An 18,570-nucleotide genomic window follows, 5' to 3' on the forward strand; every position below is an offset into this window, starting at 1 on the left:
GAGAGGCCCCGCAAGTCCCCGGCAAGGGGGAGAAAGCATCGGTGATAACGAGCGGCGAGGAGCGGAGATGCCGCGCCACAAGCAGTCGGCGCCCGCAGCCAGCGCGAAAATCCAAGATGGCGCCGTGGCTGAGGAGGAGGCGGCCAGAGCCAGCGCTTCATACCGCTGGAGGTAATAACCCGGCTGGAACGATTTGCCCGCACGGAGGAGGGGGGAGCCCTGCTGCTGGGTCCAGAAGGACTTGATGAGGTGGAAGCCCTGATGAGGCAGAAAGGTGGAGGGGAAGTTAGCGCCAGTGAAGTGGAGGTGCAAAGTTCCCCAGGGAGGGCGCAGGGAGTGCACAGTGCAGAAAATGTGACACCTGCTGATAGCCCTGTGCAGACCAATGATTCTGATGAGGTGCAGCAGCCAAGTATGGGGGAACCAACACTGCAGGACATTTTCTCTGTCGTTATACACTGCAAATCTGCTTTGTCCACGCTGAACCTAAGGGTGGATGATCTGACAGTTATACACTGCAAATCTGCTTTGTCCACGCTGAACCTAAGGGTGGATGATCTGACAGTTGAAATGAAGTCCCTTAACTCTGCTATGCGCAAAGTGGAAAAAAGAGTGGAGGTGGTGGAGGAGCGTGTGGGCAGTGTGGAGGATCAGACAAACTAACTGTTAAAAAAAAGAAAAGAAATATATTCAACGAATCGCAGAGTTGGGATTTAAGACAGATGATTTGGTAAATCGATCTCGGAGAAACAATTTAAGAATAATCGGGGTGCCGGAGAAGGTGGAGGGAAACAACCCCACTGAATATATTGAGGCATGGCTTAAGAACTCGGTGGGAGGAGCAGACCTTACCAACCATTTCTCAGTGGAGAGGGCTCATCGGGTCCCCACTCGTCCTCTGCCGCCTGGCTCTGCCCCTCGAGCTATACTGGCAAAAATTTTGGACTACCGGGATCGGGAAACTCTACTGAGGAAGGCTAGGCTGAGTGATGGCCTGAGCATAAACGGAAATCGGATCTCCATTTATCCGGACTACTCGACATCGGTGCAGAAACTTAGAATGAAGTTTGGTGAAGTCAAGCGATGGCTCCGTGAACTGGACCTAAAATACTCAATGCTCTACCCAGCCAAGCTTAGGGTGGTGGCGCTGGATCGTGTTCAATTTTTTCAAAGTCCGGAGGAGGCGACGCAATGGCTGGACACCAACGCCAAGAAAATTGGCACTGATAGGAACCGTTGAGACTGATTCAGGGGATCTATAGCTCTACTGGATCTGCCTCTCTTTGGGGGAGGGGTTCTGTTTGAATGTTACTGTTGAAGTTGGTCTAATTACACCTAACGGTTACAGTATTGTGTTCGGCGGCGCAATGAATAGTTCATATTGGTCGCGGTGGGAGGGGGAGAGATGGACGGTAAAGGACCTAGCTCTAGGGTATATCAAGTGCCCTCAGTTCTCATATAGAGAAAGAAAGTTCGGAGTATCTGAGTTATTTTGAATTCCAGATGGGGAAGGTTGGTTTAGTTGTTGGGGTGGGAAGGGGGGGGAAGAGGGTATCGGTGGAGACCTGGGAGAGATGATTCTCATCTTATATCTTTCTTTAAGGAAATGAGAGGGAATGTTAATATTATAAGTTGGAATGTTAGGGGGCTAGCGGATGCCACTAAGCGTGCGGCAATATTCCAGTACCTATTGAAACCGAGGCCCTCGGTGATATGCCTGCAAGAAACTCATTTAGTTGAGGAAAAAGTTGATATGTTACAGAAAAAATGGGTGCGCAGGGCGTATCACTCGACATTCTCTAATTATGCAAGGGGGGTGTCTGTTTTGATCCATACAAGTACTCCATTTGAGGAAATAGAGGTAAAAATTGATAAAGATGGTCAGTATGTCTTTTTAGTGTGTAAAATTTTTAACCGTTTGATTTGCATTGTTTCACTATATATACCCCCGCCGTATTCTGGCAAGAAAATGCAAGAGATTTTGGAGCATGTGAGAGGGTGGGTCGGGGTTCCCTTTCTGGTGGTGGGAGATGTGAACAACATTGCTGACGATCATTGGGATAAGAGTAATCACGCTCCGCTACGCGGGGACGGGAATGGCACTCCTTTTGGGAACTATCTTAGAGAAATAGGCTGGATTGACTTATGGCGGGTTCGCAATACTAATACATATTCTTATTCTTGTTACTCGACCACGTATGGTTCTATGTCTCGAATCGATGTCGCCTTGGGTAATGATGGGATGAACGAATTACTAAGGGGGCTGGAATATAATCCTAGGATTCTATCAGATCATAGTCCGGTTCGGGTCTCATTAAAGCTATCAGAACAGGTTGGAGCACGGAAGATGGGATGGAAGGTTCACCCCTCCTGGCTACAACTCCTGGACATGGAAAGTGTGGGGGCTGAGATAGAGGAGTTTTTTAAGATTAATGAGGGTAGTGCTGAATGCCATGTAGTATGGGACACTATGAAGGCGTATTTGAGGGGTATTTTGTTTCGGGACATTTCACGACACAAGACTAGGACTAGAGCACAGGATCAAGCTGTCCTGGAGGAACTGAAGGCAGCTGAGGCGGCATTGGGGGCCCATTACACTAAGGAGTCTCAGAGTCGGATGAGGAAGGCTCAACAGGAGGTCAATCAATTATATCTGAGAAAGGCGGAGAGATTGCGGGCTTTTCAAAGAGCATCTTTCTATTCAGAGAGGGAAAAGGTGGGGCATTTACTTTCGGTAGTGGCATCTGCACAAAGGGACTCCTCGCACGTCTACTCCATTAAGAGGGAGGATGGAACATTGGTTACTCAGGGGGAGCAGATTCTGGAAGTGTTTAGGAAATTCTACGATAAATTATATACTTCTAGTGTGGAGAGGGGGCTGAGGACATGACGGGCTACTTGGAGGGAATTGACCTGCCTAGGTTGAGCAGAGAAGAATGTGAGTTGTTGGAGGAGCCGATTGGGGAGGAAGAATTGGGGGCCGCTTTGGCGGGGGTTGCTGGGGGTAAGGCTCCGGGGGCGGACGGTATTCCAGCCGAGGTGTACAAGGTACTGAAAGAAACTTTGTTGGCCAAATTGTCGGAGGTGTATAATAGCTCACTGGAAAGAGGGGAGCTACCTTTATCAATGAGAGAGGCTATTGTGGTCGTTATCCCTAAGGCCGATAAGGACCCACAACTACCAGAATCCTATAGACCAATCTCACTTTTGACGGCCGACATTAAGATTCTGGCAAAAGCTCTGGCAAATAGGTTATCCAGGGTGATTGACAGACTGGTTCACCCGGATCAGTCAGGCTTTATGCCCAACAAATCAACGGCACTCAATCATGAGAAGGTTATTTTTAAATTTGCAAATCCCTTCTGACAATGTCGGAAGACGGGTTGTGGTATCCTTAGACGCCCATAAGGCTTTTGATTGCGTGGAGTGGAGCTATTTGTGGTCAGTACTGGAACGAATGGGGTTTGGACCTAATTTTATTTCATGGGTGCGGCTGTTGTACTCTTCTCCGTTAGCCAAAACTAGAGTGAATGATGCTCTCTCTGAGACCTTTTCTTTGTCTAGAGGTACTAGACAGGGCTGCCCTTTGTCCCCGCTGCTCTTTGCCTTGGCGGTGGAACCCCTTGCTGCGAAGATCAGAGGGTCCCGGGAGGTGAGGGGTTTTATGTACGGGGAGGCAGAGGAAAAAGTAGCGCTATACGCTGATGATATTCTGCTTTTCTTGGAAGATTCTGAGGAGACCCTGGTTAAGACTGAAGCCATTATTGAGGAATTTGGGAGTTACTCGGGCCTAAGGATCAATTGGGACAAATCGAATATGATGTTGATAGATGGGGATAGTGGCGACGGTGGTGGGGGGGACTCTTTTACAAGGTTGAAGCTAGTTGATAAATTTAAATACCTGGGGATTCAGATCGCTCTCCCTTTGACTAGTTTTGAGGAACTGAATTTGGCACCTCTTCTGCGTAGGATACGTACTAAGGTCCAGGCGTGGAGGAAGTTACATTTATCAGTAATCGGCAGGATAAACTTGATAAAGATGATTGTGATGCCGCAGCTACTTTATGTGCTGCACAACTCCCCTATATGGATATCGCAGAATAGGTTTCTGAGGATTAGATCTTTGTTTGGGGAGCTGATTTGGGGTGGAAAGAGCCCCAGATTCAAACAGGAAACTCTACAGAGACCAAAGACGGAGGGAGGGGTGGCACTGCCTAATCCGTGGTTGTACTTTTTGGCTTCACAGTGTCAGCATTTCAAGGGATGGGGAGATGTGTCAGGTGGGACGCGGGCACCTTGCAGCCTGAGATCACTGATTGGGACGAAGGTATTGAGTGAGGGTCTGGAGGGGGGGCATTTCCGAGAGAAGGGCTCTAAATTTTGTACTATTAGGCTCATTCACAAGGTTTGGGACAAAGTTAAGGGGATTAGGGGTGTGCACGCACTCACTAGATTCTCACCCATTTGGAATAACTGTGTCCTACAGGAGTTTAGACAGATGGAGGGATTTCATATTTGGAGGGAGGCAGGCATCTATCGGATGGGCCAGATTTTACATCAGGGCAGAATTAGAGACTTTGAGGCATTGCAGGAGGAGTTTTTACTACCGGACTCTGAGTTGTTTCAATACCGCCGACTTTCTCATGCGCACTGGGCACAGTGTAGGAGAGGACCCGTTGAAATCCAGGTGGACCTTATGCTGGATTTTATCCTTGTAGGGGGTGGCACGAAGGGGGTGATCTCGGGAATATACGAATTCCTTTTATTCTCTTTCTTGGAGGAACACCCTTTTAGAGCATGGGCGAAATGGGAGGCTGACCTGGGGGCGATTGATAACGATCATTGGGAATCAGTACTGGACTGTGCTCAAAATATCAATGAGCGAGCCTGGGAGGCTGTCACAATTATTTGTTATTCATAGGGCATATAGAACTCCGGATACCGTATTTTTCAGACTACAAGACGCACTTTTTCCCCCCCAAAAAAGGGGGGGAAATGGGGGGTGCGTCTAATAGTCGCAATGCAGGCTTACCGTGGCGGCAGAGGTCCGGTGGCAGAGGTGCAGCGGCAGAGGTGTGGGGGCAGAGGAGGCGCAGTAAGCGGGGTCCCTTTCGCCGCGGGAGGCCGCGCGTGCGCAGATGGAGATCGCCATTTTCCTGAAGCCCCGGGAAGCAGAGCGCTCCATCTGCGCACGCGCGGCCTCAGGAAGATGGCCGCGCCCACCGATAACAACAGGATTCACCCGGCTCTGCTGCATACCGGGCTGCTGCATCACCATACCGGGGAAAGGGACCCCGCTTACTACGCCACCTCTGCCACCGCACCTCTGCCGCTGCACCTCTGCCACCGGACCTCTGCTGCCACGGTAAGCCTGCATTGCCTGCACGGTAAGCCTGGGACCCCTCTCATGCCATACCTCTCACTGCACCTCCTGATCCCATTACCTCCTGATCCCAGCACCTCCTGATCCCAGCACCTCCTGATCCCAGCACCTCCTGATCCCAGCACCTCCTGATCCCAGCACCTTCTCATCCCAGCACCTCCTGATCCCAGCACCTTCTCATCCCAGCACCTCCTGATCCCAGCACCTTCTCATCCCAGTACCTCCTCATCCCAGCATCACCCCACCTCTGCCGACACCTTGCCTCCTGTGACCCTGCTCTGCCACCGCCAGCCCTCAGGTAAGATACTGTAAATTCGGACAATAAGACGGACCCCCATCTTATAAAAAATCTTTTTTTCTGCAATTTTCACCCCAAATTTGGGGTGCGTCTTATGGTCCGGTGCGTCTTATAGTCCGAAAAATACGGTATGTTATTCAAAGCCGGATTGAGAGCTAGTTCAGAATGCCCCAGATGCTCGCAGTCCGAGGCGGGCATCCTTCATATGCTGTGGCAGTGCCCCAGGTTGTCCTCCTTCTGGGTGGTGGTGCTGAATAAAGTGGGACTGGCATATGGTTGCACTGTGCCGCGTGATCCTTTGGTATGTGTTTTGGGCTATGTTGAGGAGATTATAACTGATAAGTTGTATAAAATGGTTATTGCTAGACTGTTATTTATCGCGCGAAAGTTGATCGCCAAATTCTGGATTAGGGAAGAGCCACCAACAAGGAGAGACTTTATGAAGCAAGTGGACCATATTATTGCTTTGGAGAGGAATATCTACGTTAGGAGGAACAAGACGGACCTCTTTGACAGGTTGTGGAACCCGTGGCTTGAATCAATGTGATCTAAAGACCTTTTGCCCCATTGGGAGGATTATTGACAAGTCATCTTCCTTTTCTTGTATTTTTATATATGGCAAAGTAGGGGGGGTCGACTCTTGACAGGTCTCTAGAGGAGGGAGGGAGGGGGAGGGGGGGGGAGTTTGTTATGGGACTAAATATGTTTTCTTTAAAAAAGTATTGTACATTGGTATATTGCTGGTAACAAAGTATCCCTCTTATTGTTTATGTACAATATTTATGGTTTAATAAAAAATATCTGATTTAAAAAAAAAATAAACACCTCAACAAACAAGGGGTGAGCCTCCTGGCCAAAGAGCTGAAGGATATCGTGCTAAACAGAGACCCCCGGGCCTGGATTCAACAGTCGCCATAATCACACTGAAAGACCCCCGAGAACGAAAAAGCAGAAAACCCCAATGCTACCTCCTGAAGCTGGAAACAAAGCTCTTCACCCAGTGTCAGACCATCAGATGTGGAGACCTCCACGGAGGAGACCACTGAGCCCGCACAGACACATGCAGAGCAGAGATAGGGATGAGATAAAGAACCTGCTCAATGCACTGTGCAGAAAACTAATGTGACTGGATGTAACCAAGCACTTCTATAAAACCGTCAGAAATCCAATTTGTCCCACACAGCCATACTCATTACAAGGTATATGCACACAAACCACACAGAAGAATGTCTTCACTTACAATCAGCAGCTGGAATATCCAGGGTCTCAACGCCTCAACCTTTGTATAAAATCAGGGTCCTTTGTTTTAGATCCAAAGTCTGAAAAATAAAGACATTCAGATCCTCCTGGAAACATGGACCAGAGCCGAAAACGAATCCCTGGTGCCTATTGGATACAAGGAATTCTCGGTCCATGCCCAGAAAAATAAAAACATCAAACAGGGCCGGGGCTCAGGAGGAGTAGCGATCTGGTATAAAGAGGAGCTCCACCAGTACATCAAACCGGTGAAGAAAGGAGGCAGCCACATATGGATCAGAATCAGCAGCTCCATCCTCACCTGTCAGTCTGATGTCCACCTCTGTGCCACCTATATACCACCACCAGAGTCCCCCTACTTCAATCCAGACTGCTTCGAGATCTTACAAAGAGAAGCCGCTCATTATCAGGCCCTGGGCAAAGTTCTCATCTTTGGAGACCTCAATGCAAGAACGGGGAGAGAGAGAGACTTCCTGACCACGGATGGAAACATCTACATACTTGGAGCAGAGAATGACGGCCAAAACCCTGTACACACTGAGAGAAACAGCTATGACAGTACAGTCAACAAAAGTGGCAGAAAGCTCCTGAACGTATGTAAAAGTTTAGGACTTCATATCCTTAATGGACGAAGCAAGGGTGACTCCTTAGGAAGGTATACATTAAACTCCCATGTAGGGAGGAGTGTAGTTGATTACGCCATTACAGATCTGAACCTGGCAGATATCAGTGCCTTCATAGTCACCCCACAAACGCACCTGTCAGACCACAGCCAACTTCTTCTGTACATGAAATCTACAGAGAAACCATCCACTCAGAAGCCACAGCAGAGCGGCCTCTTCACCCGGCCTCCATCCTATAAATGGTCCAAAATGTCGGCACTAAAATATAAAGAAGCTTCCAGCAGACCTGAAATACAGCGGATGCTCCACCACTTCTACAACCTCGAGTACATGCCAAACCCAGAGGGAGTGAGCCAAGCCGCAAAGGACCTCAACAATATATTCTACGCAATGGCCAGACTGTCCGACCTTAAAAAAGTCGACTACAAGAGACCAAAAGAAACACAGGTCAATGGCTGGTTTGTCAGAGAATGTAAAGCTGTACGGAAGACCCTGAGAACAGCCTCAAACAAGAAACACAGAGACCCCAACCACCTGGGTCTGAGGGAAGCCTATGACTCCATACAAAAGCAGTACAAAACCATCCTCAGGAGGAAGAAGCAGAGTTACATCTCTACCAAGCTTAACCAACTCCAAGACAACTCCTGGGAACTATGGAACCACATGGGCACCAAAGACAAGAAAAACAACAACCATATCCAAAATGGCAACCTTTGGCTCCAATACTTCAGAGACCTCTATAAAGACATTCCAAAGGAAGGACTAAGCCAAGAACAGGAAAACATAATGGCAAAACTAAAAGCAATGGAGGAAAAAATCAAAAACTTCCAAAACTCGGTGGATACACCTATAACACTACAGGAAGTAACCGAGAGACTCTCCTCCATAAGATGTAGAAAAGCCGGTGGCCTGGATGGAATCCTACCAGAAATGCTGAAGTACAGCCCACCAGAAATACAGGCTGCAATGGTTAAACTCTTCAATATTGTGCTGAGTGCCGGCTACTTCCCTCGTACCCGGAACCAAGGCCTCATCACACCCATCCACAAGAGGCATATGTGTCAGCAGCAACCTGGGAAAACTGTTCAACAGTATCCTGAACAAGAGGATCCTCACCTTCCTCACCGAGCACAACGTCCTCAGCAAGAGCCAAGCAGGGTTCATGCCGAACCACCGCACCACTGACCACATCTATACTCTGCACAGCCTCATTCAGAGACACATCTACAATACAAAGAATGGGAAGATATACGCCTGCTTTGTGGACTTTAAAAAGGCCTTTGATTCAGTGTGGAGAGTGGAATAGGAGGAAAGACCTATAATGTCATCAAAAGCTCCTACACCGAGAACCACTACAGCGTGAGTGTGAACGGCAAAAGAACGGCTTATTTCCAGCAGAGCCGCGGAGTCAGACAAGGCTGCAGCCTAAGTCCAACGCTCTTCAACATCTACATCAACGAGCTGGCTACCGCCCTGGAATCCTCCTCAGCACCAGGTCTCACCCTCCACGACGCTCAGGTGAAATTCCTGCTGTATGCAGATGACCTGCTGCTGCTGTCACCAACCGAGCAAGGCCTCCAGGACAACCTGAAAATCCTAGAGAAATTCAGCTCCACCTGGGCTCTACCGGTCAACCTAAAGAAAACTGCACAGCGCCGGGGACAGACAGCAGTAGGTAAGTATGTAGTGGTTGTTTTTTTTACTTTAACGATGGTAACCAGGGTAAACATCGGGTTACTAAGCGCGGCCCTGCGCTTAGTAACCCGATGTTTACCCTGGTTACCGGGGACCTCGGGATCGTTGGTCGCTGGAGAGCTGTCTGTGTGACAGCTCTCCAGCGACCAAACAGCGACGCTGCAGCGATCCGGATCGTTGTCGGTATTGCTGCAGCGTCGATTAGTGTGACGGTACCTTAAGGCTGCAGCCTTGTCTGACTCCGCGGCTTCTGCCGTTCACACTCACGCTGCAGCGGTTCTCGGTGTAGGAGCTTTTGATGACATCATAGGTCTTTCCTCCTATTCCACTCTCCAGCAGTTTCAGGAATAAGCCCGGGTGCCACACTGAATCAAAGGCCTTTTTAAAGTCCACAAAGCAGGCATATATCTTCCCATTCTTTGTATTGTAGACGTGTCTCTGAATGAGGCTGTGCAGAGTATAGATGTGGTCAGTGGTGCGGTGGTTCGGCATGAACCCTGCTTGGCTCTTGCTGAGGACGTTGTGCTCGGTGAGGATGGTGAGGATCCTCTTGTTCAGGATACTGTTGAACAGTTTTCCCAGGTTGCTACTGACACATATGCCTCTGTAGTTGGCTGGGTCATACCGGTCCCCACTCTTGTGGATGGGTGTGATGAGGCCTTGGTTCCAGGTATGAGGGAAGTAGCCGACACTCAGCACAATATTGAAGAGTTTACTATATAAAATTTATACTACCTATTGAACCTGTTCTACGCCCGGGTGGCGAGCATCTATATTGGTATATGGTCTCCATCCTGGTATGTGCTGCTCCATCCTGCGTCCCCATCCTGTCATGTGCTGCTCCATCCTGCGTCCCTATCCTGTCATGAACTGCTCCATCCTGCACCCCCGTTCTGTCATGTGCTGCTCCCATCCTGCGCCCCAGTTCTGTCATGTGCTGCTGCCATCCTGCGCCCCCGTTCTGTCATGTGCTGCTCCCATCCTGCACCACCATTCTTTATTGTGCTGCTCCCATCCATATGCCCCATATGCTGCTCCATAAAGGTTTATGGCCCCCATAAGATGCTCCATAGTATATGCCCCTGTACACTGCTCCATTATGGTTGATGGCCCCATAAGATGCTCCATAGTGTATGCCCACGTACACTGCTCTATTATGGTTGATAGCCCCATAAGATGCTCCATAGTGTATGTATGCCCCCGTACACTGCTCCATTATGGTTGATGGCCCCCATAAGATGCTCCATGGTATATGCCCCCGTACACTGCTCCATTATGGTTTATGGCCCCATGAGATGCTCCATGGTATATGCCCCCGTACACTGTTCCATTATGGTTTATGGCCCCATAAGATGCTCCATGGTATATGCCCTGTATGCTGCTATCCGTTGGAGATCGCTGTGTGCGTTCAGTGCTTACGCATACCGCGATCTCCTGGAAGCGTCACTCTGTGGGGTCCAGACTGTGCTTGCGCAGTCTATAAAGGCTTCGGACAGAGTGATGCTCCCAGCGTTATAAATATCTATATATATATAATTGTCTAAGGGTTTTTCTGTCTGTCTGTCTTTCTGTCTGTCTTTCTGTCTGTCTGTCTTTCTGTCTGTCTGTCTTTCTGTCTGTCTGTCTGTCTGTCCTGGAAATCCCGCCTCTCTGATTGGTCGAGGCCTGGCGGACTCGACCAATCAGCGACGAGCACAGTATCGACGTAGATGTCATAATGGTTGCCATGGCGACGATGATGTCATAAAGGTTGCCTCGACCAATCAGCGACGGGCACAGTCTGCCGCGAATTCTGGAATCATCATTGTCCATATACTACGGGGACATGCATATCCTAGAATACCCGATGCGTTAGAATCGGGCCAACATCTAGTCTATATATATAATTGCCTAAAGGTTTTTCCGTCTGTCTGTCTGTCTGTCTGTCTGTCTCTGTCTGTCCTGGAAATCCCGGCTCTCTGATTGGTCGAGGCCGCCAGGCCTCGACCAATCAGAGACCGGCACAGCATCGACGTAGAAATCCCGCGTCTCTGATTGGTCGAGGCCGCCAGGCCTCGACCAATCAGCAACGGGCACAGCGACGATGTCATAAAGGACGTAGACATCTCACGTTTCTGATTCAGCGACGGGCACAGTATCGACGTAGATGTCATAATGGTTGCCATGGCGACGATGATGTCACAAAAGTTGCCTCGACCAATCAGCGACGGGCACAGTCTGCCGCGAATTCTGGAATCATCATTGTCCATATACTACGGGGACATGCATATTCTAGAATACCCGATGCGTTAGAATCCGGCCACAATCTAGTGTATGTATGTATATATATATTTTAACATTCCAAAAATTCCTGTGAAGCACATGAAGGGTTAATAAACTTCTTGAATGAGGTTTTGTGCACTTTGTGGGGTGCAGTTTTTAGAATGGTGTCACACTTAGGCTACGTTCACATTAGCGTTACGCTAATGTGCGTCGCTGTTGCGTCGGCGACGCAGCAGCGACGCGCCCCTATGTTTAACATAGGGGATGCGTGCGTTTTTTTGTAAGCGTTTTTCGACATGTGCGTCGTTTTCGACGCTAGCGTCGGACGCACGAAAATGCAACAAGTTGCATTTTTCGTGCGTCCGATTTCCGTCAAAAAACGACGCACGCGTCGCAAAACGCAGCGTTTTTGCGCGCGTTTTTGGTGCGTCGCGCGTTGCGTCGCCGTTGCGTCGCCGACGCACCGGCGCGCAACGCTAATGTGAACGTAGCCTAAGACGATGACCATCATATAGACCCCTTAAGGTGACTTCAAATGTGATTGTGGTCCCATTTAAAAAAAAAAATAAAAAAAATAAATAAAATGGTGTTGTAAAAATGAGAAATCGATGGTCAACTCAGAATCATCGGGATCTGTTGAAGCGTTCCAGAGTTAATACCTCATAAATGGACAGTGGTCATTAACATGCAAACCACCCTTAGGGGTAATATTAATTGCATTACTAATATCGAGCAGAATTACGTATGCTGACACCCTCCCCCCTATATATCGTTTGAACCCGAGTACTCCCCCTTCTGCATATAGTATGAGCCACCCCACGGCCCCTTATATACTGTAAGAGCCCCAAAGAGCCTCCCCCATATGCGGCATGAGCCCCACATGTCCTCCCCCATGCGCATCGTCAAAAAGTCATTGTGGGAACTTGACCTAAAACACACATTTTAACCGGGTTTTTCAGCTGGTGGAGTTTTCAATTAACAAAGTTAATTTTAATCAATAGATCTTTGAATAATAATAATTTCCACCCCTTAGTGACAGACACAAATTTGGTACTTAATGACCAATTTTTACAATTCTGACCACTGTCACTTTGAGGTTTTAACTCTGGAACACTTCAACGTATCCCACTCATTCTGAGACTGTTTTTTGTGACATTGTACTTCGTGTTAGTAGTAAAAAAAATTGCTCCATATAACTCAGAGAGTGGTGTCACACAAAATAGTTAAATACCATTTGCCACATGTCTACTTTTTATCCGCACAATTTTTGAACCATATTTTTTTTTTAAGTCGAAAAAATTTACAAATCCAATTTTTTAGGGACCACATCACATTTAAAGTGAGTTTGGGGGGTTAATATAACAGAAAATATCCAAAAGTTACACCATTCTAAAAAACTGCACCCCTCAAGGTGTGCAAAACCACGTTCAAGAAGTTTATTAACCCCTCAGGTGCTTCACGAGAACTAAAGCAATGTTCTTTATACAATATCAAGCATGTAAAGTTATCATTGTGTGTTTGTTTTTTTTGTTTATTCCTTCAGTTAGATTCGCCTACTTCAGCCTCTATTCAGCCTTACAGACGCCTAAACCCTCAGGAAATTTGCTATCAGAGAATCCAGAAAGCCCAGGAGCAAGCTGCACAACTGATTGCTCAACAAAAGGCATCTCTCTTGCCCAGTATTACTCAGGAAACGGATCCCATGAAAAGGATAGCAAAACTGTCTGGTTCTCTTTCTTCTATTATTTGTAAGTAATTAAATATGCACAATTTTAAAGAAAAAAATTATATAAATTGTCCGCAACTGTTGATAAATGCATACATTTTAGTTCATTTTGATGACAGAGGGATCTGGATATTTCATGGCTCTGGTAGCCAGAATAATCTTCATGTCTGTGACACGACATGTACTAATAAAAACTGAATGATTGAATTATAAACCTGGTACATTATCAAAATGTCACCTATTACTTTAATCACTTATTGTCACACATCATACCTCTAACATGGAGCCAGCACCCAAGAGTAACTGCTTAACAGATTAACCTCCTAAATATTGCTGTTAATTGGATTTGTAGCATTTAAATGGGTTATCACCCCAAAACCTGATTTCATCTTCTTGACCAGGCCAAATTCTTACAATTCTGACCACTGTCAGGGAATTAGGATGCAAGCTTAAATCAAGGACCTCTAAGGTGGTATTTTCTGAAATACTGCCTGTGCCACGAAGGAGAGGCAATGGGAGATTAGGGAGGTTAATAAGTGGCTCAAGAATTGGTTTAGTAAGGAGGGGTTTGGTTTCCTGCAGAACTGGGCCGACTTCTCAGTTTGCTACAGGTTATATGCTAGGGATGGACTGCACCTCAATAGTGAAGGTGCCGCTGTGCTGGGGGAGAAAATGGCGAGAAGGTTGGAGGAGTGTTTAAACTAGGGATTGGGGGGGAGGGTATTCATTTTATAGGAGGGGAAGATAGTGCAGATAGAGACCTGGGCACAAATAAGGAAGTTGGGGGTGGGGTTAGAACCGCTAATAATTTAAAAAATAATAGAGGTACGGAAAGATACATAAAGTGCATGTATACTAATGCCAGAAGCCTCGCCAACAAAATGGACGATTTAGAATTTTGTTGAGCATAATTATGAATAAAGGTTATTATTATGACATGGTGGGGATATCTGAAACATGGCTGGATGAGAGCCATGACTGGGCTGTTAACTTACAGGGCTATAGCCTGTTCAGAAATGACCGAACAGATAAGCGAGGGGGAGGGGTGTGTCTATATGTAAAATCGTCCTTAAAACCCATCCTGCGTGTTAATATAGGTGAATCCCTATATCCCTATGGAGTCTATGTGGGTGGAGTTAAGGGGAGGGGGAAAAAACAAGGACACTAAACTTCAGGAGGGCAAATTTCCAATGGATGAGAAATGATCTTGGTGCAATTAACTGGGGCGATATCCTGAAACATAAAAATACACAAAGAAAATGGGAGATGTTTATTAGCATCCTGGATAGGACCTGTGCACAGTATATACCTTATGGGAATAAACATGCTAGAAATGGGAGGAAACCAATATGGCTAAATAGAGCTGTAAGGGGCGCAATAAGGGACAAAAAGAAAGCATTTAGAGAATTAAAGGAAGTAGGTAGTGAGGAGGCATTAAATAAATACAGAAAATGAAATAAATTCTGTAAAAAGCAAATCAAGGCAGCAAAGATTGAGACAGAAGAACTCCTTGCCAGAGATAGTAAAAATAATCCCAAAATATTCTTTAACTACCTAAATAGTAAGAAACTAAAAAATGATAGTGTTGGCCCCCTTAAAAATAGTCTGGGTGAAATGGTGGAAAAGGATGAGGAAAAAGCCAATATGCTAAATGACTTTTTTTCAACAGTATTTACACAAGAAATTCCCATGGCAGACAATATGATCAGTGATAACAAAAATTCCCCATGAAATGTAACCTGCTTAACCCAAAATTGACAGATCTGCGGGCCCAGATGGGATACACCCCCGAGTACTACAGAAATTTAGTACAGTCATTGATAGACCATTATTTTTAAAGGGAACCTGTCACCCACTCAGGCGTTTGTAACTAAAAGAGCCAACTTGTGCAGCACTAATGCTGCATTCTGACAAGGTGGCTCTTTAGTTACAAATGCCTGCACACGTTGAAATAAACACTTATAAAATTTGCCCCCACATACCCTGAATCCGTCCGGGAGGCGGGACTTTCCTTTCTAATGAGACGCAGCACAGCCGTCACTCCGGGCCTGTGCTCGCCGGGCGCCACCTCCTCTTCCTGCATTATCATTCCCGGCGCCTGCTCTGTAAGTTTTTTTTCCGGGCATGCGCAGTTGTGCTGCCCTTCGTACTTACAGCGCAGGCGCCAGGAACTATAATGCAGGAAGAGGAGGTGGCGCGCACAAGCCAGGAGTGACGGCTGTGCTGCGTCTCATTAGAAAGGAAAGTCCCGCCTCCCGGATGGATTCGGGGTATGTGGGGGCAGATTTTATAAGTGTTTATTTCAGCGTGTGCAGGCATTTGAAACTAAAGAGCCACCTTGTCAGAATGCAGCATTAGTGCTGCACAAGAGACACAAGGTGGCTCTTTTAGTTACAAACGCCTGGGATGGGGGGGGGGGGGCAACAGGTTCCCTTTAATCTTTCAATATTCAATAATAACAGGGTCTGTACCAGAGGACTGGCGTATAGCAAATGTGGTGCCAATATTCAAAAAGGGGACGAAAACTAAACGTGGAAATTATAGGCCAGTAAGCTTAACCTCTACTGTGGGTAAAATCCTATGGGGCATTCTAAGGGATGCTATACTGTATCTGAAGAAGAATAACCTCATGACCCAATATCAGTTTCTGTCAAGAGGTAAGTTCCGGACTGGACCAAGGGAACGCAGTGGACGTAGTGTATGTGGACTTTTCAAAAGCTTTTGATACATAAAATGAGAACAATGGGGATAGGGGAAAATATGTGTAAGTGGGTTAAGAGCTGGATCAGGGATAGGAAACAAAGGGTGGTTATTAATGGAGCACTCTCGGACTGGGTCGCGGTTAGCAGTGGGGTACCACAGGGGTCAGTATTGGGCCCTCTTCTTTTTAACATATTTATTAATGACCTTGTAGGGGGCATACAGAGCCGAATTTCAATATTTGCAGATGACACTAAACTCTGCAGGGTAATCAATACAGAGGAGGACAATTTTATATTACAGGAGGATTTATGTAAACTAGAAGCTTGGGCTGATAAATGGCAAATGAGCTTTAATGGGGATAAATGTAAGGTCATGCACTTGGGTAGAAGTAATAAGATGTATAATTATGTGCTTAATTGTAAGACTATGTGCACACGTTCTGGATTTTTCGCGTTTTTTTTCAGCGGTTTTCCGCTGCAAAAACGCTTACATTAAGCATCCCATCAATTTAATGCATTCCACAATTTTTGTTCCCATGCTTTCACGGGAAAAAAACGCATCGTGGGAAAAAAACGCAGCATGTTCATTAATTTTGCGGATTTTTCGCAGATTTGCCGCTATATTATTGCATTGGGTATCTCCAGAAAAATCCGCAAAAAATGCGAGCGGATTTCCTGCAAAAGTAGTCTGCATTTGCTCAGGAAAATTCTGCAAACTTTCCTGAACGTGTGCACATAGCCTAAAACACTGGGCAAAATTGTCACTGAAAAAGACCTGGGTGGACGATAAACTCGCATTTAGTGGCCGGTGTCAGGCAGCTGCTACAAAGGCAAATAAGAGGCATAGATGCTCATGAGGAGAACATAATTTTACCTCTATACAAGTCACTAGTTCGACCACACTTAGAATACTGTGTACAGTTCTGGTCTCCGGTGTATAAGAAAGACATAGCTGAACTGGAGCGGGTGCAGAGAAGAGCGACCAAGGTTATTAGAGGACTGGGGGGTCTGCAATACCAAGATAGGTTATTACACTTGGGGCTATTTAGTTTGGAAAAATGAAGGCTTAGGGGCTTATTACAATGTATAAATATAGGAGGGTATGGTACAAAGACCTTTCTGATGATCTTTTTAATCATAGACCTGAGACAGGGACAAGGGGGCATTCTCTACGTCTGGAGGAAAGAAGGTTTAAGCATAATAACAGACGCGAGTTCTTTACTGTAAGAGCAGCGAGACTATGGAAGTCTCTGCCGTATGTTGTAATGAGTGATTCATTACTTAAATTTAAGAGGGGACTGGATGCCTTTCTTGAAAAGTACCGTATTTTTCGGACTAGAAGACGCACCGGACTATAAGAAGCACCCAGATTTTAGAGGTGGAAAATAGGGAAACACATATTTGAAGCAAAAAAGTGGTAAAATATTTAATAACATAAACATACTATTATATGTGTTGTTATTATATATAATAATATGCTATTATGTTGGAAGCTACGGGACCAGTGTGGTCGCTGTAAAGTACTATATGAAGACGCTGGAGGGTGAGTATAAGAATGGGGGCACAGGGCTTATATTTAAAGCACCACTCCAGCACTGAAAAATAACACTGGAGTGCTGCTTTGAGATCCCATTTGGAGAACTATAACTCCCAGCATGTCTTGCAGATCTTATGGCATGCTGGGAGTTATAGTTCACCACAGAAGTGGCAGAGTGCTTTATTGTGTGTTGTAGTAACTAACCTTTTAATTGTGGCAGCCAGCCACACTGGTGAGGTAAAATGCTGGAGCATCTCATCCCATGACACCACAGAACTCTCCCTGCCTCTCCACAGCACAGGAGTAAGCTTTCAGATTGTAGTTTGGTGTCTGCAGGACCTGTGATGACATCAGAAGAGGGAGGGCTCTGTGCTGCCATGTGATGCTCCAGCCCGCCCTCTTCATGACATCACACATGTCCTTGTGCTGGAGCACTCAGCATCCAGCACAGCCAGGCAGGTATGAAGCGATCTTGTCCCCTCCGGCCCCTGCTGCTGCCTCCTCCACCAGACACACAGATCTCCTCAGCTGCTGCAGGAATCCAGCTCTGGGGAAACCATGTGTGTCCCTGTGAAGGAGTATTCATTTGCTGCTCCTAACTCACTGCTCAGTTGACAGCTGACGGATTTTGCTGCGGATCCGCAGCATTTCCGCAGCTGCGGGTCCGCAGCAGTTTCCTATGCGTTTACAGTACAATGTAAACCTATGGGAAACACAATCTGCAGTGCATATGCTGCGGAAAAAAAACGCAGCGGTTTACATTCCTCAGCATGTCAATTCTTTGTGTGGAATCCGCATCAGTTTTACACCTGCTCCATAATAGAAAACCGCAGGTGTAAAACCGCTGTGGAATCCGCACAAAAACCGTGGTAAATCCACGGTAATTCCACAGGAAATCCGCAGGTAAAACGCAGTGCCTTTTACCTGCTGTTTTCACAAATCCGCTGCGGAAAAATCCGCAGACCTCAAGAATACGTGTGCACATACCCAATGTCTTCCTTCAACCTTAACAACTATGTTACTATGTATGTATGTTACTTTGAGGTAATACCTCTAAAATACTTCAACAGATCCTATAGATTGAGAT

The 18,570-nt window shown here is 46.6% G+C and overlaps 1 protein-coding gene across 1 annotated transcript in view; it reads left to right on the top strand.

The window, feature by feature from the left end:
* The window catches only part of REXO1 (RNA exonuclease 1 homolog), a 256,903-nt gene that overhangs the window by 84,884 nt on the left and 153,449 nt on the right, over positions 1 to 18,570 (top strand). The window contains exon 4 of the mRNA XM_069740645.1: positions 13,062 to 13,266. Within this exon, the coding sequence (XP_069596746.1) occupies positions 13,062 to 13,266 (205 nt within the window). The remainder of the gene's footprint in view (positions 1 to 13,061; positions 13,267 to 18,570) is intronic.

The sequence above is a fragment of the Ranitomeya imitator genome, chromosome 1, assembly GCF_032444005.1.
Source record: "Ranitomeya imitator isolate aRanImi1 chromosome 1, aRanImi1.pri, whole genome shotgun sequence".
Lineage (NCBI taxonomy): Eukaryota > Metazoa > Chordata > Amphibia > Anura > Dendrobatidae > Ranitomeya > Ranitomeya imitator.